Here is a 24,314-nt window from a genome sequence, read left to right as displayed (position 1 = left end):
TATGACTTTAGTCATGAAAGATCCGGAAGGCGCAGGGATCGCTGCGGACGAAGCGCTCGGCTGACGCGCCTTAGCACGTCGATGAGCATGTCAAGCACGAGTACTACTATCATTTAGTCACGCAGCTTCTATCGTGTCATTTGCACTGCAAACTCGAGGACCATCAAGAGATGTTACTGCAACAATTGCATCCTAGTACAACATTACAACAAGCAAGTGGCAACTGGCAAGAGTGCATCGCATGTACGCATGTTGTGCCTTTTCAGCATCAATTTACTGTCAGTGACGAGAACACTGAGTCGCCCCCCAAGAAACTCCATGAACTTGATATATCACAGCCACACAGGGTTAAAGTTTCACAGGATTCACTATGCAGCATGAGGTGACAAAAGAAATATTTCAATACTTAGGCATTGGCCTATGCTCCATAGCTCCATCCAGGATTGCACTGCGAATTACTGGGCACTGAGCTAGGACTTCAATCTCGAATGCAAGCACTGAGTCGGGTTGAATTCCTCAGTCTGGAAACCCGCTAGCTCCATAAACATAGTCCGGGGTGTACTAAAGCAAGAATACTCAAATATCAGGTACGGGATAGAGCTCACAGAAATTATTTTGAACTAAAGAATACCAAGTGTGAAGCACATTATCAGTTTATCAGGCAAAGAAATTGCATTACAAAGGCTAACAGTCCACAATCATATCATATATTTTTGTTCTTGGACAAGTTACTTCCAATGAAAGAGAGAAGTGCCATAAATAGCACATTTCAAAGTTGCAGTAGCGATGAAATGTATGACGAATCAATAAAACAAACAATATTAATATTAATTTAACATATCTAACGAGACTACCCGGATACGGGCAACTTCACCCACTTGCATGGTCATAACTCCCTCATCCCATCCTATTAAAAAACAGAGTAATTAGTGCAACCCATTTGATCTATAATCGAGAAAACCCATTTGACATCAATGATAAATACAAGTCTGTTTTTCATCCCTTATTCTGTTACATTGAAAATGAAACTGAGAGAAGCTGAAGAGCCTATAAGCCCAACTATCAAACAAATGGAAGGAAGCCTACATTAGCAAACCAAGCCAATTTTTTGCCAAATCAAATTTCACACTACTCACAGCACTGGTGTGTACTGCAGAATAATAGGACTGAAATAAGACAATGATAATTATATACTCTATAAAACCCAAGAATCAGTCCCTTGAGTATACTGTTATAAGCCAAGGACTCTGAAACAATGCGTTTTTGACCTCAAATTAATAGGCAATCTGAGCAAAACTCAGGGGATACAAGTAGTTCTTAGCCAACTGCACCAATTTACAGGCCCACTGGTAAGTGGTAAACAATTTACAACTTGCACAAAGAAAATATTAGGGAAATAGAAAATCAATCCCTAGTTTTGAAATGGAAACACTCAGCCTCGACACCATCTCAAGCCTCTCCGCCTTGCGGTAGTCATTATCGATAAGATGTCCAGCGGGAAATGGTGTAATCTCTAGAACCAGGTGAGGAGTGGGGAGCTCATTGAACTAAGCTTTCACGTTGTAGACACACTCACACCATGAGCACTTTCCCACCTTAATTTCCAACCCTGGTCGGTAATTTAAACATTCAGAGTATCAACTGAGGAATAACTAAACTTGGCACAAAAGAATAATGTTTAACACCTCCCGTTTGACAGGTGAGTCTACATTCCACAAAGGATGTAGAGAAGGGCAGGTGAGAGCACGAGATCTGTCCTGAGAGAAGAATTTACCTTTGAGTCGAAGCATCCACAAAATGATCTTGGGACAGAACAGAAGCGATCTCTTTCAGGATCCGCCTTCGTTCATGAGTCGTGGTGAGCTAGATTTTCTAGTGATACATACCCATGGAAGTACAAGTAGCTTTTCTGCTAAAGTAAAGGAAACAATTGTTAGAAACTGATTATAAAAGTGATATGAAAGCAAGTGATATAATTCCAATGCCTTTTCAGGAATGCAGTTTGTCCCCAGATAAGTTTGCTTTGATCAAAGGCCTCCAAATCTTTATTATTCTAAAAACACAATTCTGAAGAAACATGCAGACATTGTAGACTCCAAAGAACAAAGGAAGTCTTGCTTTTTAGGCTTATTGTGAGGGACCACCTTATAATGAGCTCACGTGGCAAACCAGGAAGGCCATGTTGACAATCCAACATTGATACCAACATTTTTTTTTCTCGAACACGCAGGAGAGCTGCGTATCAATATATTAAGAAGAATAAAGGGGAAAAGAGCCCCAAAGAGTTACATAGTCAACTATTACAAGAAAAAGAAACAAGCTTGACCAAACAAACAAGACCCGTATCACCTAGGTGACAGCAGCTGCTGGGGCGAGGAGATGAGAGATTCCTTGAGCTCCAGCAATAGACCATTGTCTCGCCTCCTCTTTGATTGATGCAGCAACATATGCCAGATTAGGAGAAATTCCATCGAACACACAACGGTTGCGATGATTCCACAAGGACCATGAAACTAGGGTGATAATGGAATTGAGGCCTTTCTGATTTTTCCCAGTAACCCTGCTGCTCGCAGCAGCCCACCATTCCACAAAGGACATGTCCACAACCTGTGGTGCCAATGTTTCCAGGCCAAAGTCTTGTAAGACAGTGAACCAGATTTGCTGACTGAATACACAAGTTACTAAAAGATGATCAATTGTTTCCCCTGCTTGAGCACAAAGGGGGCAGGAGGCCGGGTGGTCTAGTCCCTTTCTTGCCAATCTATCAGCTGTCCAGTATTTCTTGTGGGCCACTGTCCAAAGGAAGAATTTGCATTTGCTAGGAGCCCAGGTTTTCCAGATTCTTTCCCAAGGTTCAAAATGAATAGATCCATTGAAGAGAGCTTCATATGCAGACTTTGTAGTGAAATTACCCGAGGCGGAGAAACTCCAAATGTGAGTGTCCTCAATCTCTGATTGCAGCTCAACTCCCTCCAGGAGGTCCCAAAGCTGCAAGTATTCAGCGAGGACTTCCACTGTAAGAGCTCCTTTTATATCCAAGATCCAACTTCTGTTTTCAAGAGCATCAGATACTTTCCTTTTTCTTCCTCTAGCAGTCACAGCCTTGAACAGGTGTGGGTAGTGATCCGCTAGTGATATCAGAAGCACCCTTGACATCCTGCAACTGTTTGGGGAAGCTTCTGGGCTCAGGACAAATGTACAAAAGAGTAGCGTTCACCCCATCCAATGCTTGGAGGAACAAAGAATGATATTGCAGATTCATATTCCCTGTCAGATCTCAGAATTCCCCTGCAAATATCTTGGAGTACCATTATCCCCTCACAAACTAACTAATGTACAGGTTTAGCCCATTGTTGATAGGATTGCTGACAGGCTTCCTGGCTGGAAAGCTGATCTTCTCACAAGAGCTGGTAGATGCACTCTGGTCCAATTTGTGCTAACTTCTATGATGGTCTATCTGCTGCTAGCAGTGGACTTTCCTGCTCGGGCGCTGAAATCCATTGACAAGATTAGAAGAGGTTTCCTTTGGAAGGGGAGGAGAGATGTGAGAGGAGGACACTGCCTCGTTGCTTGCCCCAAAGTCACCAGGCCATGGTTTCTTGGTGGGTTAGGCATCTCTCACCTCCAGCACCTAGGATGGTCACTAAGACTGAGATGGCTCTGGCTACAAAAAACTGAACCTGACAAAACATGGGCCTTCCTGCCTGTCAAAGCTCAACATCAAGTGCAAGCATTTTTTGATGCAGCTATTGTAACTGTAGTAGGAAATGGCAAGAACACAATATTTTGGAAGGATAGGTGGTTGACTGATCAGAGTCTAGAAACTCACTACATTGATACCAACATTACCATCCGCCTAGCTTAACCAGATTGTCCTGACCACCATTTAGTACAATAATTATCCTGAAAGGAGAATAAGTAACAGAAATGAGCAGTGAAGTCAGAAATTATAGTTTGCACATATGTCTAAATCTATGTTAAATTTAAATTGATGCCTTACCTAATATGTGCAGTGCACATTGATAGCTTTCAGTAGTATATGATTTTTAAAAAATGTAATGGATATAAGCCTAGGGTTGTGATGCAGCTTCTGAAATTCTTAACTGACGTAGTGAATCTGCAACTGGAGTTTAATCTCCCAGAAACAATTAACACAGGCCTTGCTTCCCCTGCTCGTCTCTCTCTAGCCCTGAAACAATTAACACAGGTCTTAATCCTCTGCCAACCGGAGTTTGTCAGAACAATGCTCTTTGAGATTGACAACATTCTGGTGGTGCAGCTTCTTCCGGATGGCCGTGATATAGAACTGGCCCCAAATTCAAAATGCAAGCAGGGGAATACTTACGCCCTCACGCTTGTTGTCCATGTGGATATTCTTGACTGCCACGATTTCCTTCATCTCCGTCTCCTTCTCCACCTTCTCCACGATCAATTGCCTGGCACCAATCACAACAAAAAACGAACCAGTGGGGGCACCCAGCTGGGCCGATGCGCATGCAGGATGCAGCGTGTACGCGGCCACGCGGGATTGGGGAAATCGGGGGAGTTTCAAGAGATGCGTACCCTAGGTGCCCTCCCCGATCTGCTCGAGCTTCTCAAAGTAGTCGACACGGTGGTACCGAGCGCGGCGGGAACACCGACATCCACTGCGAAGGGCACGGATCCATCCGGCGGGGACGGTTCGGCCAGCGAGGACGACGCGCGGCAGGCGGGTATGCAGATCTCGCACGGGAGACAATCTGTGGCTAGACGAAACAGGAGAGGGGCGACGTACGGTCGGGGAGGGTGACGACGGACGAAGGACGACTGACAAAACGTCACCCTTAGTCTTTTTTAGTAGTAGAGATTAGCGAGTTAAACACGTGATTAGCATCACGATTAACACAGAGTGTCCCACTAGCTTGTGAGTGCTATTACATTACATTATCCACGGTGTTCCACTAGTTATCGATAAGTGTTCCATTTTTTATTTTATTAAGTGTGTTTTATCACGACTCGGGACAAGTTATTTGACATTTTGACTGGATCGCATAAATCATGGTTGATGACCCGCGTGTCTCTGCAAGCGAAACGCAGCACTACTGCATGCATGGGCTTCTAAAGCCCATACTTTTTACAATAATCCAACAATCTGGACTAAATAAAAAGGAGTAGGATATTATTGTATTAACTTCGGTTGCGGACCAAAAAAAATCCGTAATTAAATTAAACTATTTCTAAACAGATAAGAGCACAAACAAATTACCAAGAAGAAATTAAAATAATCACTATAGAGTCAAGAAATGTATAGAAGTGAAAGAGCCCGTATCCCAATGATTATAAGGGTCTCGGTATCACTTAAGGTTCGGAATTCAATTTCCTACAGGAGCGAATATTTTAGGATGTAACATCATTGTGTTTTCTTTCAATAGTCAGCGACTATCTATAACGAAGTGTCTGTGGTGACTTCGTCAATTTAAAGGATTTGCCGACTCAGTCTTCAAAGATGTTTGTAGAGTTTGCGTACGTGCATTGTAGAGGTCCGTGCGTTGTGAGTGTATAAATTGTACTGTGTAATTGAAAAAAATAAAATGCACATAAAACTGAAAAATAATATAAAACCAAACAGAAGATATATCTGGGCCGAACGGTAGGCCTTATCGGCTCGTAGCTGCTGGGCCTGGTGTGGGCCTCCTAAACACCGAACTGGGCCGGACCACATTCCGAGCGTGTTTCATCAGCGGTTTTTTCTTTTTTATATTTAAAAAAAATTAAAATTTCAAAAATATATGTCCGTTTTGGAAAATTTCAAAAATATACCCCGGTCCCCCTATGGGGAAGCGACAGGGCACAAATGTATTTTTTTTTTCAAATTTGCAAAGAAGTCCCTGGAGAAAAAAAAAGAGGGGGGCCTGTCGCCCCCCCCCACGGGCGACAGGCCCCTGTCGCCCACCCCAGGGGCGACCAGCCGGTGGGCCTAACCTACAGGCGCCAGGGGGGCCGGTCGCACCTCCTGCGGGCGACAGGGGGGCCTGTCGCCCCCCCCCCCCCCCCCACGGGCGACCGGGTCAAGCCGCCTATATAAGGCCTTCCCCTCATTCTCTGCTCTCATTTGACCCCAAAAAATCCATAAAAAAGAGAGGGGTGAGAAGAAGGGAAGCGGCGAAGCTCTGCCGAATTCCGCACTTGTGATCTACCGGTAACTTCTGTATAAATTCCTTGATATTGTATAACAATTTAATTTAATTAGCAGATTAGCTGAATTAGATTTGGTGCTTTAGAACACTGGTTTAGTATTACAATTTGAGTATTATTACAGACTTTTTCAAATAAAATAATTATACATTAGAATAGAATTATTATAGTACTTTATTAATATTGCAGTATAAGACAATAGAATTATAACAGTACCTATATTTTCACGCATCGATTTGGTATACGATATGTGCATTGCTTAAATTATTGTTTGTTATTTGGCGCACCACACTATAGCGGCAATGTCTTCGTCAGGATCAACCTACATTCCGTGGAGCAAGTGTAAAGCCACCGTACCCAAAGGAATTGATGTGCCAATGTGCTTCTGCGGTTCGTTATGCAAGTTCATGCAATATGAGGTTTTAGGAGATGACTACGGCATGAGGTTCTTTATGTGTGAGAACTACGAATATGATCCACCTAAGCGATATGGCAAAGACCGGGCCAAGGTAGCAGGACAACATACGCTATTTTTCTATATGACCTAACATTGAGTTATGATTCTAACTTGTGTTGGACAAAGTCTCCTCCGCCTCTTTGTGATTTTATGCAGTGGTTCGACACCGTGCAGTCGCACCAGGCAAAGGACATTGTGGAACAAAAAGCAAGATGGGCTGCAGAACATTGGCGCCGAATGAAGCACGAGGAATAGCAAGAGGAGAAGCGCAACAAAGAGCAAAAAGAGATCCGCAAGAGGATGGAGGAGGTGGATCGTAAGGCGGCGGCCGAACGTGAAGCTGACAGGGAGAGAAAGCGAGAGAGGGCACGCCGTGCGAAGGAAGCCGGGCCCGAAGCAATTAGGAAGGGCAAATATCCTAGGTGCACTCAGTAGAGTAGTACCATGTAATCCCGGCATTTTACATTCCATAAGGCATGGTAGGTTTAGATGCAATAAAAAATTATCTTGTTGCGTGCACATGCCACTGCAATTAGTTGTTTATGTTTTAAGTTGAGAGATTAACTCTGTGTGTTGTAGCCTTTACCATTAATTTGCAGTTGTAGCCGGGAGTCTATGAAATCTTTGAATTTTTTCTTAATATTTTTGGAGCTTTTCATGTCACTAGAATACTAAAAAACACACATTAATATAACGATAACAATTAAGAACTAAGAAATACATCAGGGTCTGCTGCTAAAAAACTCGAATCGCTCAAAATAGGAATCATAGTGTATCTAGCTGCGAGTACGAGATCACAGGTTGCCACTGCTCAGCACGGCGATCACGGGTTTCCCAAATGTCGCATTCTTTGCCTAGACATACGTGACAAAAAACGACAACCCAATAGCAGTGCTCTTCCAACATTTCAAAAAGATGTGACAAGACGGCAACCACACCAGCTTCCCTTCAAAGCAGTCTCTCTGGCGAGGACGACGGACCTGTCATTCTACAGCGAAGGTCTGTGGCATGTAGTGGGGAAGGCGGCATCTTGGCGCGATTGACCGAGCGGCAGTAATGCAGTGCTGTGAGTCTGCATGCACAGAGATGCATCGACTAGTCATTTCGAGAATCGAATCTAGACTTTTCAGTGTTAGGTCAGCTAGCCTCTTCACTGTGTTGTCATGTAGGTTTTTTAGGTGCATTTACACTCCACACTCCGGGTATCAGACCTTTGTGCGCCTATAAATTCTCCCAAGTTTGTGAACTCCCAGCACAACTCAAACATCAAACCTCATTGTATACCCAATGTCTGGAGGTGGGTCTAGCGGGAAGAATTACTATGGTTTTGGGAAAGGAAAAGGGGGAAGAAAGGGAGACCCCATAATATGGGAGGGGCCTCTTGGACCTGATTCCTTTCCGGAACCAGTGTTTGAGTTTCCGCCACAGCACAAGAGTGAATTTACCAATGAAACTCCTCTTCGACAATACGATAACCGTAAAGAACCGTGACCAAAATGCAGACATGGTGAGGACTGCTTAGTGCAGATGTGCACCGACGGGATGGATGGCGGTCGGCGTTTCTTTAAATGTCCACACACATTGGTAATACTCGGTTGTTTCATTTCTTTATCTTCAATGAGTCACCTTACATGGAATTTGTTTTGCAGTCTTCCGATGCTCCAGAAAACTGTGGTTTTACTAGGTGGGTAGATCCTGCACCAATTGATTCTGTTCAGGAGTTCATCGAGTACCTCCAGATAAAGATCTTTGATCTGGAATGTAAGGTGAATCATTATGAGGAAGTGAGCGAAGGTAACAAAGACGGCGAAGTTGATGATACCAGCAATGCAGCCGGTTCAAGGATGAACCATGCACTATTCCTTACTGCAACTGCCCTTGTCACAAGAAGAAGGACCATGCGCCTCCGGCACCACCGCCTGCACCACCTGCAATGGGTGGATACTGCGGAGAAGGCTCAACGCAGTTTGCTACGTGGGGGTACGGCTACTAGGACTACCCTAGTGCTAGTGACATGCTGCATCATTGTGTTTGTTCTGTTTTTTTAAATTACCTAAGGCATGTTAGGTTAGTCCGGAATCTGTTTACCGTAGTTTGCAACGGGTTCTGACATGCCACTGCATGTGTGATGTGTGTTTCATTATCGTTGTATTATGATGTAAAATTTGGTGGTTCACATTACGTAATGCATTTCTTAGTTCCTATTTCTTATCGTTATATTAATTACATGTGTGCTTTTTAATATTCTAGTGACATTAAAAGCTCCGAGGGCCATGTCCGTGCCCAGCAGAGGTTTATTTGTAATGAGATAGCTGTGGACCGCTTATTTATACACTTCAACGTTCGCCTCTGATCACTCTCGTATTTTCCATTACAATCAATAGATGGTATGTTTATACTTCAATGCTCCATTACGACTAAGTACGATTCAAACTCGACATTATGTACATGTCCAGTGAATGCAAGTTTGGTACGAGACATACATACAAGCATAATACAACATTAACAATACTAAATGCGAATACATCTTAAACCGATGAACATCATATGTTATAGATCATGGCATGAAATCATTTAAGTCGTCATCCCAGTTGACAGATGGTGGTGCTGCAGATGGTGTAGTATGGCTCGACGAACCTCTAGGCTTTCCCTTTCTCTCTTTTCTGATTCTAGGTTCATGTACAGGGGGATGAACATCATGTGTTGGATGCCATGGTTTGGGGGGGCATGAAGTCATCCATGTCATCATCCCAGTTAACACAAGTTTGTGCTGCAAGTGGTGCAACATGACTTGACGAACCTCTTACCTTTCACTTTGTCTCCTTTCTGATTCTAGGTTTATGTACAGGGGGAGGAACATCATGTGTTGGATGCCATGGTTTGGGGGGCATGAAGTCATCTATGTCATCATCCCAGTTAACACAAGTTTGTGCTGCAGGTGGTGCAACATGACTTGACGAACTTCCGGGCATCTGTTCTTGCGTAGGCCAAGTACTATCACCCGAAGATCTTATCCGCCTCCTTCGTCTAGTTTGCGGCATAAGTCCACCACCGAAGATACATACCAATTTACGGAAATTTGGTATCGTTTTGTTAATCAACTCCGTGTCCTCGGGGTAATCCTAGCATATAATTAAAAAATAATGTTACTATTTCATAAATATGGATTCGAAATGACGGACGGAATTACAACTGAATGAGAGTTACCTTAATGTGCATCTCATACACCTCTGGCCGCATCCATATCTTACAAGAACTTTGTAAGAATCCAATGATATTAGGATGATTCGCTAGTTCACATACTGTTATGTATATCTTTCGACGTTCTATCAGGTGTCCCTTTACATCTTGCGTCGTAATATCTCGAAATAATGTGAAATCTTTAAACTCTACTAAATTGGACAACACTATCTCTATTGTACCATCCGCTAACGGATCCAACTTCTTACTGATAACAAGATGGGTCATGATATCAAGTATTATACTAGATTTTTCTTCGGTCCATGAAAATCCTCCACAATTTGAGGCAGCCATTACCTTATGCTGCAATATCAATAAGGCACTTTCATAATTCTATTCTAATTCATAATTAATTTTTTTAAAAAATCTGTAATAGTACTGAAATTGCAATACTAAACGAGTGTTCTAAAGCACCAAATCTAATACAGCTAATCCACTAATTAAATTAAATTATTATACAATATCAATGGATTCATACGGAAGTTACCTATAGATCAGGAGTACGCAATTCGGCAGAGCTTCGCCGCTTTTCTTCTCCTCACCCCTCTCTTTTTTTCTGAATTTTTAGGCTCAAATGACAAAGTGAATGGCGGCGAATGGTGGCCAGAGGTTAAAATAGGGGAGAGGGAGCCTGTCGCCCCCCAACGGGCGACAGGCCCTGTCGCCCACCCCCCTGTCGCCCCTGGGGTGGGCGACAGGGCCTGTCGCCTGTTGGGGGGCGACAGGCCCCCTCTTTTTTTTCTCCAGGGACTTCTTTGCAAATTTGAAGAAAAAAAAACATTTGTGCCCTGTCGCCCCCCATAGGGCGACCGGGGTATATTTTTGAAATTTTCCAAAACGGACATATATTTTTGAAATTTTAATTTTTTTTAAATATAAAAAAGAAAAAACCGCGTTTCATCATCTGTCTGACTGTCTCTCTCTTTCTAACCTTTCTAAAAAAAAAGAAACCTAACAAATCAATTGCGGCAGTCGATTCCGATCAAATCGAGGGTTTGGGGAGGGAGATCGCCGGTGACCGGGAAGATGGACGCCGGCGGGGGCGGCGTCTGGGGCGCCGTGCTCTGCATGCTCCTTGTCTTCGCTATCTTTCCCCTCCTCCTCTGGCGCCGCCGCTCCGATGCCGCCGCCTCCGCCTCCGCCGACAACCACCGCCTCCCGCCCCAGCCGCTCCAGGAGGACCAGGTGCTGCACGGTCGCGCTGCGCCGCGCCGCATGCGTCGGAGGCCGGGAGCAGCCTCTTGTTCCGCCGCATCAACCAGCCGCGATGGTACCAGAACAGCGAAAACCCCTGTTTTTTTGCCACCTATCGCGTGCGTCCTAATCCTAGCCTCGGTTCTCCGCGGTGCAGTTCCAGAAGACGAGGAGGGTGACGATGAGGAGGTCCCGGACGCTCCCAGATCCTCCAAGAAGAAGGAGAAGAAAAGGCAAGAGCGAGAGGCGCAGCGTCAGGTTGGTTGCTCACTACAATGCTGTGTCCTGTCATGGGCTCCAACTAGTGCTTATCTTGCGAGCCACAGATTATTGAATTGTGTTCCATTGATTGGTACCTCCCACTGCAATTTCGGCTGCACGGGCAGGTTTAGTTCGTCTACCGTATGTATTTCAGTGTGTTGCAATCCCAATTCAGTATATATTTGTTTATTTGTGGTTTCCACACTCTGCTTTTGTCATGGTTTACACACTCAGTGCCTGGCTCAAGCGAACTCACCATAATTGATTGATTGCCAGTTTGATGTTGATGTCAAAACAGAACTGGGAAGCAAATTTACAATGTACAACTACATGTTGTGCCGATCTCTCTTATATGAAATAAAGCCCCAAAATTGACATAAACAAATACTCTTTGCTTGCAAGGCTGAAGAAGCTGCACGGGATTCAAGGAGGAATAAACAAGACCGGTATGAGGAAATGAGGAGGAGGAAGGATGAGGAGCGTGAGGCACAAGAGAGACTACTGGTTAGGGATTCTTCTAGCTGCCGATACTTTCTGTTCTTTTCTTTTGTCATGTTTTGAACTGCGATGCTAAGTACCTTTTTTATTAATTGGTCTAGGAAGAAGAAGCTAGAGCAAGGAAAGCAAAGGAGGAGGAGGCTGTTGCTCTAGAATTTGAGAAATGGAAAGGGGCCTTCTCTGTTGATGACGAAGGTACAACAGAGAGTGAGACGCAAGATGATGGTCAGGGTTTGCTCCACAACTTTGTGGAATACATCAAGGTATAATGTTTATGAAGCAAGTGCCTTCAATTATGCCCCCATGAATATGCAAATTTAAGTTTCCATGATTGCCTTTAATTATGCCCCCATGAATATGCAACTTTAAGTTTCCATGATTATTCTTGAATTGGACCCAAAAAAAAAAACTCCCTTGCCATGAACCATGATAGGTCACTGTCCATAAAAATATTTTGTGCTTTGTTCGCCCTCTAGTCTGCTTACAGCTACCATTGTGTTTTGTTTTTATCTTGAAGTCTGAAATTGATTATGAGAATTTATAGTAATGCGTTTTACCCTAGCTTGCTAAATAGTATTTGAAGCATGCAGTATTGTGCTGCCACGATCTTGTGTATACCGGCTGCCTATTTGGTATGATATGATTTGGCTATGTAAAGTGGAAAACTTAGCTGCTATTTTTTTCCTTAAACTTTCCAGAAGCAGAAGTGTGTCCCCCTTGAGGACCTGGCGGCAGAGTTCAGGATGCGAACCCAGGTACTTAAAGTCTGCGCATTAGAGGCTTGACTCTTGTTATGATTAACTCAATTAACTTCCGATGGCCTGTCATGTTCAAATAGAAATAATGATAAAATCCATTAGATATGTGCTGATAACTTAAGTTTGATACCATCTGATACCCTTTTTTCTACACCGCTGTTGCACTGTTAAACTGGCATTTAAAGAATGTTATGTTTTGTAACCCCATTACATGGGGCATTTGCCAACTGGCAAGCTGTCTCACGCCTTCAACTTTTCCGTTATCTGAAATTGCATTGCCTTAATTTTTCCTTTTATATTTCTGCCTTTTAATTTAATAACTAATAAATATGTATCCAAAGTAGTTACTTGGGACTAGTCTAACCATATATGCCACTTGCCATGCATAGAAATCTGAGATCCACATGGGGCTCATTTTTTAGGAAAACCAGTAAGCAAGGATAACGGGCAGCATTTTAAGATACCTCCAAAACACTGCCAGTGACCTTTATCCTGAGGCAGTGTCCGAGATGAGGCATTATTGTTTTTAGAATATGGACCCGAAAAACACCAACATATAACCATCATAGTTGGGATTTGCACGACTTTGAGACATAAATTTTTTTGCAATGTCTGTTGTCTCCAAGTGTAATTTTCTGCTAGTTTTTATTCATGTTTTATGACAAATATTTTCAGCTAGTTGACTGTTTGGTACTGTGTAGCGTAATGATAATTAACTGAACCTTTTTCTCCTTATCCTTTGACATCACTGCTGCATGAGGCTGACATGCTTGTCTCTGAGTGAAGTCCCAGTCTAGGATCCATATAGTCGTGACCCGTGAACATACAGTACCGTTAAAAGTGATGAGTAATCAAACTATGACAAGCCCAGTAGATGTGAACTTGAATGGCTGTCAACTATTGCTGTGGGAATTATTCTGGTGTTGTATTGCTTGATTCATCATGTACCAGCATCCTATAGTCGTTAATTTACCTTGTTTCTCAGTACTACACACTATTTTGCAGGATTGCATCAACCGCATTGTGACTCTGGAAAGCATGGGTATGTAACTCCTGTATAACTTTGGTCCTCTTTTCTTTGGTCTATGACTCAGCCTTAATAGCCCTCCTGATGCTATCTGTATGATTTTTTTAGCTGCATATTGTGGCATGTGGGAGAAACTTGCCTGCCACTAAAGCTTTACTCAGCATTATTTAGTCTGATGAGCCTTTTGTTTTGAATTTAACAGATAGGTTATCTGGTGTGATGGATGACCGTGGGAAGTTCATCTACATATCCACCGAGGAGATGAAGGCTGTTGCAGAGTACATCAGGAAACAGGGGAGAGTAAGCATATCCCATCTGGCCAACAACTCAAACCAATTTATCGATTTGGAGCCAAAGGCCCAGTACGAGGAGGAGAGCCATCAAGATGACAGTGCTGCAGTGGACACGGAGCCATGAGAAGATGTCGTTGGCGTTGGCGGGCTCACAGTCTTGTTTCTGTGCTCAGAGATGTTTGTAGTGATTTCAAAGCTGCGATAACATATATGGGTTGCCTTGGATGGTTGGGAGGTGTAGTAAGCAAGTCACTGGTCACATATAGTACTAGTATGATACATCTGCTGACATGCTAAATATCACCATATCATGTAGAAGAGAGAAGCTGAAGGTTTGAATTGGAATGGACCAGAGATTTTATCAAGTAGTATGAAAATCGAGCTTGGGTAGAGAGAGACTCTGCTCCTTGCGTTCATGTCTTTTGAGACAACATTTCATTTCATCAGGCAACCATATCAATCAATATGTATACGCTAGCTGTACGCATGACGTATTTTATGCACTGAGGATGGAAAGGCAGTTTGATGTCCCATCCCGCCCCCCTAGAGAGACGGAAACTAAAAAGGCTTTTATCAATCTTTTGTTTGCTGGATTAAAAGACCTAATTGTCCAATTCTTGATTTCACATTTTCAGTGGATGGCTGCTGATTCCTGCCTGGAGGCTTACCTGCACGCACGCAACGCGTTCGACGAAATGCAAAGGAAGAAGGCACGGGCGACAATACATGATCCACCTACATGTCTATCGAGATCCTTTCATCTCCTAGTGCTATGCACACAAGTTACCTATCTACTATCTCATCTACACCTAGTAAGTACTAAGTAATCTATCTATCAGTCTATCTTGAGCTCAGCTATGCTACCGCATGCATGCCTAAGTGTCAGCCAGATTGCTATCTACTTATCATCAAGAAACAAACAAAGAAAGAAAGAAAGAAAAGCCCTTGCTAGCTGCTTATTACACCGGCGACGTGATCGACGACGGCCGCGACAATGAAGGCCCTTTGGAGATGGAGCTGCCTCCCATGGACCTGTCCAGCCGCCTCTCGCCGGACCTGCTCCGGATGGCCCTCTTCACCTCCGCCTCCTTCATGTCCACGAACGACATCAGGTCCCGGATGCTGCTCAGCCTCGCCGGCCGCCGCAGGCTCCTCTCCGGGTCCGGGAACACACCCCCGCCTGCTCGGTCGTTGCCGCCGCCGCCTTCGTGGTACTCGCAGAACTGGCAGAGTATCCTGGCGAAGTAGATGAGCAGGGCGACGAAGCAGGCCACGCCGGAGATGAGGAAGAGGCCCCAGAAGCTGCTGAGGTTGAGCCGGTCGGCGCCGACGTCGGTGCTCTGCGACGAGCACGTCCCCGGGTTGAGCCACTTGTCGTGGATGCGCTGCAGGTCGCCGTTCTCCGACAGGGTGAGGATCGCCGTCGACAGGTCCACCGCAAGGGGAGAGTCACGCTGGAACGCCTGCATGTATATATAGTTCATTGATTTGAGAGATGAATTTGCATTCATGAATGCGCCATTGCAAAGATGATGAAGCACTAGCTCGGATCCGACGACTCACGAATCCCCATCCGCTCTTGGTGAACTCCTGCCCCACCGTCCTGAACTGACAGTTGGTGGAGAGGAAGAGCTCCACGTAGGGCAGCTCGTCGACGATGGCGGCCACGCCGCCGTTAGCGGGGCCGCGCTGCAGGCTGTCGGCGTACTGGTCGATGGCGAGCTCGCGGAGGCGCGACGCCGGCACGCCGAGCTCCTCCATCATGTAGCTGCGGGCGAAGGAGCCCACCTGGTAGCCGATGGGGTCGCTGCTGGAGAGGAGGCTGTCGAGGCCCTGGATGCCCGTCGACAGCTGCTGCACCGTCAGGATGGAGGTCAGGCTGGCGGTGTAGCTGGAGTTGATGATGAGCACGACGAAGAGCCAGATGATGAGGACGAAGCGACCAAGGGTGCTCACGGTGTTCTCTCCTGGTTTGCAATGCATGCAATTCAGAATTGAAGATGGTGATCTGAAGCACATGGTGTTCTTCAGAAGATGAAGATGAACTACAACTATTCATCACTCACTGTGCGCGAAGAACATGGTGGAGAAGCTGAACCAGAAGATGGTGACCATCTGCTTCCGCGGCGGCCCCCGGAAGTCGGGGTTGAAGCGGTGCTCCAGGATCCACACCACCGCGCCCACGAAGAGGAAGAAGGCGCCGGTCACCGCCCACATCCCCGGCGTGAAGGGCTTGAGGAACGCCCACTCGTTGGAGCCCGTCGCCTTCACCGGCGACACAATCACCAGCCCGGACTCCACGTACGGCTGCGTGAAGTCCACCACGCGCGTCCGGTTGGTCACGATCGAGACGTCGCCCACTGCCGCGTCGAAGGAGCCGCCGGCGACACGCTGCACCAGCTCGCCGTAGCTCGGGTTCTTCACGCCGTCGCCGAAGGGGATGAAGGACACGGGCACCGGGTAGGGGAGCAGCGCCACGGCTGCCTTGAACACGTCGATGCAGTACCCGCTGACGCCGTCCGGCGCCCGCGGGTCCTTGGACACGAACTGCCGGTACGTCGTCCGGTACGGCACGCCGATCCGCAGCGGCCGGCCGTTGTTCGGGAACACCCACCCGCGCGGCGGCGCCGTCGTGTCCCCGGGCCAGATGACGCTGTACAGCTTCTGCTGCTGCTGGGTGCCGTTGCTGGGTGGTGCCGCGCCGCCGTCGGCCCAGCTAGGCGCGGCCACCGACAGGCGCGTGCCGTTGGACCAGTAGCCGACGCGCCGCACGCCCGTGCCGCCGACGTTGAGGACCTCGTAGGCCGGGTTGACTAGGGACCTGCCGGAGAACCGCACCTGGCCGGTGACGCCGGTGAAGTTGGCGAGCATGACCTTCCGCAGCAGCTGCTCGCCCTGGTCGAACACGCGGAGCGAGCTCAGGCGCAGCGCGCTCCCGTTGGCGTCGCGGATGCTGGGGTCCGCGGAGAAGGAGATGTTGCCGCCGTCGCCCAGGAACTGGTCGATGGCGCGCGCCGCCATCCAGACGGCGTCGTAGGCGAAGAGCCCGTAGGCGTTCATCATGCTGCCTGCTGCTTCCGCGGTGGCGTTCTGCCGGTTGGCGGCTGCGGCGAACCTCGCCTCCAGAGACCTCTTGGCGTCCGAGTCCGGGGTGTACTGGCGCAGCGTGAGCACGCCCTGTATCCGGCTCATTGCAGTTGTTCTCCACGACGCCGCCGCCGACGACGAGTCGATGGCGGCGGCGAGCCACTCGGTTGCGATCCAGACGTAGCCGCTGTCCATCATGCCGAGCTTGTGCGCGGCGGCGAAGATGTCGAGGCCCGAGTCCGGGGCGGCGTGGACGACGAAGACGCGCGACTCCATCATGCTGGCGCGCACCAGGAGGTCGACCAGCGCGGCGCTGTCGGCGCCCGGCGGGAAGGCGGCCTTGCAGGTGATCCTGGCGCGCGCGGCGGCCTCGAGCGCGTCGCCCAGCGCGTCGACGCCGCCGCGGCCGTAGTCGGTGTCGACGTAGACGGCGGTGACCTCCCGCCAGCCGAAGTGGGCGACGACGTCGGCCACGGCGGCCATCTGGAAGGCGTCGTCGTGCGCGGCGCGGACGAAGAAGGGGTACTGCGCGGAGGCGAGCGCCGGGTCGGTGGCGGCGAAGGACACCAGCGGCACGCGCAACTGGCTCACCACGTGGGAGACCACGTGGGCGATGCCCGACGACTGCGGGCCCACCACGGCCACCACCTGCTTCTCCATCAGCTCAAGAGCTGCATGCATATAGAAGAGGCAGTTGACTCGCATTGGCTGACTCACTCATCTGACGTCATCTGACTGATGCAAAGCTTATACTACTACTCCAGTTATCAATTGTGTTCTAAAAGATGAAGCCATCAAGGGACACACAGTTGACAGTACTATACTAGTTGTGTACAAATAAGCGAAACACCAAACTACTCTTTCTCTCCCATCAGACTTTGACTATCCATCTCATCTCTAAAAGAAAAAAAAATACTAATTCTTTTAGAATAATAAATAAACTGCTCATAGCGAACCAATAGTGGTGTGGTGTGGTGTGGTACAACTGGAAAGCAAACCATCCGGAGCTAGAGTTAAAATGTTTGACTTAGGACAGACTAAAACTAGGTTTGCATGTGAATGGGAGTGGATGGAAGGAAAGCAGTGCTTGCTCATCACATCAGAATGTGAAGTTGGTTGGTAAGCGGCAAGCCGTTTGTTAATTGTAACCTTGATTGAGAAAAGGGGATCGCAGCAAAACAACAACAACAACAACAGTATGAAGGAGCACAGCAACAAGATGACACAAATTGAAAGGGAGGTGAGGTCCCCAATGGAGACAGAGACATGCTATGCAGTATGCACTCTCTGAAGCATACAGGCCAACCACTTGATCAGTGAAGATGATGGGCACGAGGAGGCATAGATTTTTGTTGGTTTGCAGAACAAAAAAGGAAATTAAAACTGAGCAGATGAGGTGCTTACCTTGGATTGTGCCGACGAATCCGCTGCACTTGGTGTCCTGCATGAGCACGCTGAGGTTGGTGCCCCTGAGCAGGGTGGCGTCGCGGTTGATGTCGTCGACGGCCAGGCGGATGGCGGTGGCGGCCGAGCTGCCGATGACGGAGTCGAAGGTGAAGAGGGCGCCGATTGTGACGCTGGGCGGGCGCGCCGGCAGGGCGATGGCCAGGGCGCTGCACATGCACAGCGCGCGGAGGAGCCTGAGCCTGGCCCCCATCTGCTAGTTTACTCTTGGTCTGGTCAAGAGGAGACGGCAGGTAGGATAGGGTCCTCGAGAACAAGAAGCAGCTAGGGATGGAATGGAATGGAATTGAATTCAGGAGCTCCGGCCATGGCAACGGCCAAACGGCCACGTATTCATTTGGGGAAGAAAGAAACAATCACACAGGCAAGCACCGACAGCAAGGAAGAAAGACTTGGGGCCAGGGCAAGCCGCCACAAGAAGAGCTAGCTATAATAAGGAATTGAACCTAGAGAATTGAGGATGGAGATCACAGAATCGATCAGGTCCTACTCTGACTGACCGGTGAAGAAGAAGAAGAAGAAGCAGAGAATGAACGGAGGGGGAGCAAGCAAATGTTACTAATAAAGCTGGTGCCGCGGCGCCAGAAAAGAAAGATTCGATTCGCCCCGGCTCAACACAAGTGGTGGTGCGCACGCCACAAGCAGAAGAGCAGAGGAGAGGAGAGGAGAGAGGCCGCTGCGCCTGCGCTGCGCTATTGGATGGATGGAGTTGGGAGATTTGGAGTGGAGCAGAGCAGAGCAAGCAAGGAATAGGGCGTTTGGCCGATGCCTGCGTGGCTGCAAGCGAACTGGGCTGGGATTCGTTGGGCACAAGATGAAGATGGATGGAGACTCGACTGCGACAAAGGAAAGAAAATGGAGATGAGGTCAGGTCAGGTGTGTAGAAGCAGCTTATCTTTCTTGATGACGTATCATTCATGTCTCGAGTAAAACGTGGCCTCTGCTCTATTACGTACTCCTCCTTCAGCTTCAGGGAGTGAGTCCTACTACATACAGCAGATCACCGGCTCTGAAAGGAATTGGCCTGGATACTTTGCTTGCTAGAGTACTTTTTCTTCAATTTGATATAATATGTGCCGGGCCGGGACATGAGCTGCACGCACGCAGGATTCTCCCTCTTGTCTTCTCTTCTTCCAAGCAAGCATGGCCCGCCACTAGACTAGTCTGGCATTGGCACACTACAAGATGCCTGCCATTCTGTTAACCATCCATCCATCATCCATCCCAAAGCTTAGTTGATCACATCTACATGCACAACTAGTAGTAATGTACACGCAGCAGGCCAAACTAACACGTGATGTACAACCAATTAAAATTTAATAATAACAGTGATTGCAAAAAAAAAAACTTTCTTTTCAGGGTTGGGAGGGGTCTGTCCTCTCCTCTCAGAGACTCAGAACAACCAACTGCTGCCTGCTGGTCTGATTCCATCCATGTAAGTGCAGAACAACCAACAACCAAAGCCCCCCAAAAGCAAAGCAGTGAAGCTTGAGCAACAATATCAGTCAGCATCTGGAGCACTGTCCTAGTCGTAGCTGCTTTAATTTGGACGGAAGCAAAGGAACACACACAATCTTGGAGCAGGGAAAACAAAAGCCAAACGCCGATTGCGCCCCCTGCTCAAACGTCCTTAGTACTGTAGTATGATATACTAGTACAGTATTCCGATCCTTTTGTTTTCTTCCTCACAATCCTCTCCTTGTCAATGCTTTTTCTGATCTTCTCACTCCAGGGGATCGGATTATATACTCCTATGTAGTATTAGTACTCTCATTATTTAGCAAGAATAGAATAAAGGTTTGTATGTCCTCATCTTTTTTTTTTGAATAAGAAAAAAAGGAATGGGCTATTTGGCATCGCATCCTACTCGATCCATCTCTACTTTGTTGAATAATAGGTAGTAACTGGAAGACACGAGAAGAAGTATATTTATTATGTAGTTGCTGCTAGCAGTCGTACGTTCCTCTTATTAATTCAAGACAAGCCACACCCCAGCAAATCAATACGTATAAATCATCCACCACTTTTATTACCCTATATGCTGTCGGTCCGCTGGCAGTGGAACAAAAGAAAAATTCTATGCTGAAACTATATATATATATATATATATATATATATATATATATATATATATATATATATATATTTGTCGGGATCATCACCTCTAATTCATTTTGATTGATACGCATACTCACATAAACACACCGTAACACACAGTAAATCATCATGTGTTTTCCCCGTTGGTTCAAAAAAAGAAATCAAGTCTTTTCCCGAGACCTCCTTTCTCCTTTGTCACTAAAGTGTTGTCTTGATGCTAAGATAAAAGAGGTGGCAGTTCGTTCACAACCATGTAGTAATCCAAAAAAAAAAAAGCAGACAACCTTACATGTCGTCAGTCGATCAGTAGGACTAGCTAGCAAGCAATTCATCCAGTACTACTGCTGTCTGCTGTGATTGATTACCCGGCCCTTCACTTGAGTACGATCTTCATAACTGAAGAGGGAGAACCTAACAATTTTACAAAGTCAAGTCAATGAACTATCAGTCAGATCATGCGTCTTGTAAAAGGGGCCAATAGTTGTTAAATGTTTTGGGCCTAAATTAAAGTGAGTGTCGCCTAAACATGGCCCAAGCCCGTGGCGTAAAGAAAGATGGTTGCATTGGGCCTGCTGCCTACATGTAAGGCCGGCGAGCGAGCGGTCAACGGACGGACGGACGAGACGATGACATGCCTGCATGCATGGCATGCGAGGAAAATGCTCTCGCTTCACAAACAACGAGTGGCTGGTCTGGTGTTCGCCGCATCCATCTACTTATTATTATATGTATAAATCGCCGTCTTCCCCAACCCCTGCACGCCGATCGGTCGATCGATCGATTGGTTAATTAGCCGCCGCCGACACCGCCACCGCCACCGCCATGGCGCAGGAGAGCAGCGACGTCAAGTGCACCACCGCCACCACCAATTCCAAGGGGACCCATAATAATAATTCCGAGGAAGCTGCGGCGGCAGACGGCGGCGACAGACCACTGGTCGTAGTGTCGTCGTCGTCAGCACCGGCGACGCCCTTCAAGTTCAACGTGCACGCGCCAGAGTTCGTGCCCATGTCGCCCAACGCCGCCGCCGCCAGCCCCATGGCGAGCCCCATGTCGGCGCCGGCGGGAGGCTACTACTCGCCCTTCATGCAGATGCAGGCTGGCGCCCTCACGCCCGACTGGAGCTTCTTCCAGGATCACGAGCCCGTCTTCTTCATGCCGGACTTCGCGCACGCCAAGTTCGGCGCCGCCGCCGCCGCTGGCGGGAGCAACAGCGCGCAGGGCAAGGGGACCGGCGCCACCGCCGACGTCACGCAGAAGATTGTGAAGCAGGTCGAGTACCAGTTCAGCGACATCAATCTGGTGGCCAACGAGTTCTTGCTCAAGATCATGAACAAAGACACAGAAGGCTACGGTATGTAATTTTTCCTATATATATATTTATTTATCCCTTATATATATATATATTGTCCCAATATATAATTAAGCAGATGGATATATGGATTATTAATTAATATAATCAATGCCTATGCCTATATATAATTAACTAATAATAAGCAACGTACGCATTCAATTAATTATTTGCAGTTCCCTTGTCGGTGATTGCGTCCTGGAAGAAGATCAAGTCTCTCGGGGCAACCAACCAGATGCTGGTGAAGGCTCTTCGCACCTCCACAAAGCTTGTAAGCAGCTAACAGATGATGAGATGGAGATGGTAGCTCACTTATTGTTGTGTACGTTGTTCATTATATTATATTAATTCAATTCCATGATGCATGCATACGTGCAGATTGTCAGCGATGACGGCAAGAAAGTCCGGCGCAGGCAGCCATTCACTGAGAAGCACAAGGAAGAGCTTCAGGTCAATGTCTTAGTATATTGTTGCATGCATGTACTGTTTCAGTTTGAATTCAGAGGAAGAAATTAAAAACCAAACAACCAAACTGTCTCCTGATGATGCATGCAGTCTCGCATGATCATAGCAGAGAATCTGCCGGAGGACTCGTCAAGAAACAGCCTCGAGAAGATCTTTGGTGTGGTCGGAAGGTCAGGCGCCATTGCATGCATGCAACTAATAAATAAATATGTATAATAACATTAATTAATTATTAATGCATGCATGCATGCATGCAGCGTGAAGAACATCAAGATATGCCATCCCCAGGAGCCTAGCACGGCAAGGGCTGCTTCCAAGTCAGACACACACACGCTGGTGAGCAATAAGATGCACGCGCTCGTCGAGTACGAGACCTCGCAGCAAGCTGAGAAAGCGGTGGACAAGCTCAACGATGAACGCAACTGGAGGAAAGGCCTCCGAGTCCGCACAGTGCTCAGGCGCTCGGTACGCGTGTATCCTGCCTGTTAATTTAATCATCAATTATATATAGCTTATTATTGCATTGATGAGATGAGGATGCTTGCTTTATTTTTGCAGCCCAAGTCCGTGATGAGGCTGAAGCGCCCGGATTTCGACCACTTCGTGGGCTCCGACGACGACTCGCCGCACTCCCAGATGTCGTCCGACTCCCCGACGGCGGACAACAACTCACCACCAACTGCAACTGATCAGCAGCAGCAGGACGATCACAACCAGATCATCAATGGCGGGAGCAAGCAGCAGCAGCAGAAAGCAGCCGGGTGGGCGAGAGGTCGAGGGAAGCTTCACGTGACGGCGCCGCACAGCCCGCAGTCGGCTCCGGCCGGAATGGCCGGGCATTTCGACCCATCCAGCCCGAGGCAGCAGCAGCAGCAGCACAAGCAGTGCACGTCCAGCCCCAGCAGCAAGCAGCAGCAGGCCAAGTGCCCCTTCAGCCCCAGGCAGCCTCCTCCCCAGGGCCCCAGGATGCCTGACGGCACGCGCGGCTTCACCATGGGCCGGGGCAAGCCTCCGGCGACGTCGTCGTCGTCTCCGGCGCCCCGGCAAGTGGCGGCGGCGCCCACGACTCCGCCTGCTCCAGTCCTTGTTTAGTGTCGTCGTCGTCGTCGTCGTCGTCGTTCAATTTCACTTATTATTACATATATATTGCTCTCGCCTCGCCTCCAAGTCGTCAAATCCTACTCCTATCCTAATCCTATCTTAAGAGATCTTATAGTGGTGCCTGTTTCATTCACGAACTCTGTATCCTCGCTCTGCGGATACAAGCAGTTGAGTTGAGCTCTCTTCCTTTTCTTCTCTCTTGTTTTAACTTTTGTTTATTATTATCAAGGTTACCTTTTATTTATTAAATAAATAAAGTTGGCTGGCTGCTGGCATATTGACCGCATCATTCTAGTGATTTTTGCCTTGAGTATTGTGATCGACGATCACCTTGTCCAGTCCTAGTTTGGGATGTGATGAAGCATAGTGTTTTGAGTTTGGACAATAACATTGAGCTCTTGATTCCCCAAGCATATATACTCCCTCCTAATCGTAAAGTAAGTTGTTTCGGATGTCAACACGGTCTCTAAAAATAACTTTAACCACTAACTTTGATGATCTAGCAGTCTCTGGCAGGTGGATGATCGAGAATGAGAGTAGTATAATTTTATTTTTTTTTCTATACTATAAAGAACCAAAACAATTGAAATCATTTTTCACCAAGATTAATATGGTTGTACCCCTCACAGCGTCCCCACCTGTCAGACCTCCAATCTTGAGGACCCATGGTGGACCTATAGAAATTGAAAGATGCAAAATGAATCTGCCCCTAGCAAAATTATTTTGTCACCAGGCGCCAGCTTACCCGCCCACCCATACCCACTTTATTCAGGTTTAGGCAGGTTACATTTGTTCCCTTGATTGTAGCGTCAATTCCCGTTGGGCAAGGTACTTTTGGTTCCTTGTT

At 47.2% G+C, this 24,314-nt stretch overlaps 3 protein-coding genes and 2 long non-coding RNA genes across 9 annotated transcripts; 2 read left to right on the top strand and 3 right to left on the bottom strand.

Annotated features, from left to right (window-relative positions):
* Positions 1-375: 375 nt before the first annotated feature.
* On the bottom strand, positions 376-2,209 carry LOC120659836. 5 transcript variants are annotated; one of them, XR_005669214.1, is made up of 5 exons: positions 1,775-2,203; positions 1,269-1,609; positions 1,087-1,150; positions 855-907; positions 377-561 (listed from the first exon to the last, which is right to left on the bottom strand). It is a non-coding gene; the product is annotated as an uncharacterized LOC120659836 (long non-coding RNA). The 5 variants fall into 5 exon arrangements; XR_005669212.1 differs by having other exon boundaries at positions 376-561; positions 1,087-1,609; XR_005669213.1 differs by lacking the exon at positions 377-561 and having other exon boundaries at positions 654-907.
* Positions 2,210-3,834: 1,625 nt separating this feature from the next.
* LOC120659848 lies at positions 3,835-4,805 on the bottom strand. The gene is made up of 3 exons (XR_005669216.1): positions 4,346-4,805; positions 4,001-4,189; positions 3,835-3,903 (listed from the first exon to the last, which is right to left on the bottom strand). It is a non-coding gene; the product is annotated as an uncharacterized LOC120659848 (long non-coding RNA).
* A 5,994-nt stretch (positions 4,806-10,799) lies between these two features.
* LOC120659829 (DDRGK domain-containing protein 1-like) lies at positions 10,800-14,333 on the top strand. The gene is made up of 7 exons (XM_039938076.1): positions 10,800-11,141; positions 11,223-11,323; positions 11,729-11,830; positions 11,926-12,087; positions 12,523-12,579; positions 13,588-13,624; positions 13,812-14,333. Exons 1-7 carry the CDS (start codon positions 10,898-10,900, stop codon positions 14,024-14,026), a joined length of 918 nt encoding a protein of 305 aa, XP_039794010.1. The 5' UTR covers positions 10,800-10,897; the 3' UTR covers positions 14,027-14,333.
* Positions 14,334-14,495: 162 nt separating this feature from the next.
* Positions 14,496-19,425, bottom strand: LOC120659813 (glutamate receptor 3.4-like). Its single transcript, XM_039938059.1, has 4 exons — positions 18,394-19,425; positions 15,969-17,660; positions 15,466-15,869; positions 14,496-15,365 (listed from the first exon to the last, which is right to left on the bottom strand). Exons 1-4 carry the CDS (start codon positions 18,644-18,646, stop codon positions 14,862-14,864), a joined length of 2,853 nt encoding a protein of 950 aa, XP_039793993.1. The 5' UTR covers positions 18,647-19,425; the 3' UTR covers positions 14,496-14,861.
* A 1,924-nt stretch (positions 19,426-21,349) lies between these two features.
* On the top strand, positions 21,350-23,761 carry LOC120659822 (la-related protein 6C-like). The gene is made up of 6 exons (XM_039938070.1): positions 21,350-21,904; positions 22,078-22,172; positions 22,280-22,351; positions 22,457-22,536; positions 22,624-22,831; positions 22,925-23,761. Exons 1-6 carry the CDS (start codon positions 21,373-21,375, stop codon positions 23,456-23,458), a joined length of 1,521 nt encoding a protein of 506 aa, XP_039794004.1. The 5' UTR covers positions 21,350-21,372; the 3' UTR covers positions 23,459-23,761.
* The last annotated feature ends 553 nt before the right edge of the window (positions 23,762-24,314 follow it).

Source organism: Panicum virgatum, chromosome 2K, assembly GCF_016808335.1.
Source record: "Panicum virgatum strain AP13 chromosome 2K, P.virgatum_v5, whole genome shotgun sequence".
NCBI lineage: Eukaryota > Viridiplantae > Streptophyta > Magnoliopsida > Poales > Poaceae > Panicum > Panicum virgatum.
This window is presented reverse-complemented; position numbering and strand designations above follow the sequence as displayed.

What these genes read in the sequence shown, in the direction of transcription:
- LOC120659822 (XM_039938070.1), top strand. Translation starts at nt 21,373, where the DNA reads ATGGCGCAGGAGAGCAGCGACGTCAAGTGCACCACCGCCACCACCAAT. An exon ending in CAAAGACACAGAAGGCTACG is followed by an intron (nt 21,905 to 22,077) that starts GTATGTAATTTT and finishes AATTATTTGCAG; the next exon opens with TTCCCTTGTCGGTGATTGCG. An exon ending in ATCTTTGGTGTGGTCGGAAG is followed by an intron (nt 22,537 to 22,623) that starts GTCAGGCGCCAT and finishes GCATGCATGCAG; the next exon opens with CGTGAAGAACATCAAGATAT.
- LOC120659829 (XM_039938076.1), top strand. Translation starts at nt 10,898, where the DNA reads ATGGACGCCGGCGGGGGCGGCGTCTGGGGCGCCGTGCTCTGCATGCTC. An exon ending in AGGCACAAGAGAGACTACTG is followed by an intron (nt 11,831 to 11,925) that starts GTTAGGGATTCT and finishes TAATTGGTCTAG; the next exon opens with GAAGAAGAAGCTAGAGCAAG. An exon ending in TGTGACTCTGGAAAGCATGG is followed by an intron (nt 13,625 to 13,811) that starts GTATGTAACTCC and finishes TGAATTTAACAG; the next exon opens with ATAGGTTATCTGGTGTGATG.
- LOC120659813 (XM_039938059.1), bottom strand. Translation starts at nt 18,646, where the DNA reads ATGGGGGCCAGGCTCAGGCTCCTCCGCGCGCTGTGCATGTGCAGCGCC. An exon ending in CACCATGTTCTTCGCGCACA is followed by an intron (nt 15,870 to 15,968) that starts GTGAGTGATGAA and finishes ATTGCAAACCAG; the next exon opens with GAGAGAACACCGTGAGCACC. An exon ending in CCAAGAGCGGATGGGGATTC is followed by an intron (nt 15,366 to 15,465) that starts GTGAGTCGTCGG and finishes ATATACATGCAG; the next exon opens with GCGTTCCAGCGTGACTCTCC.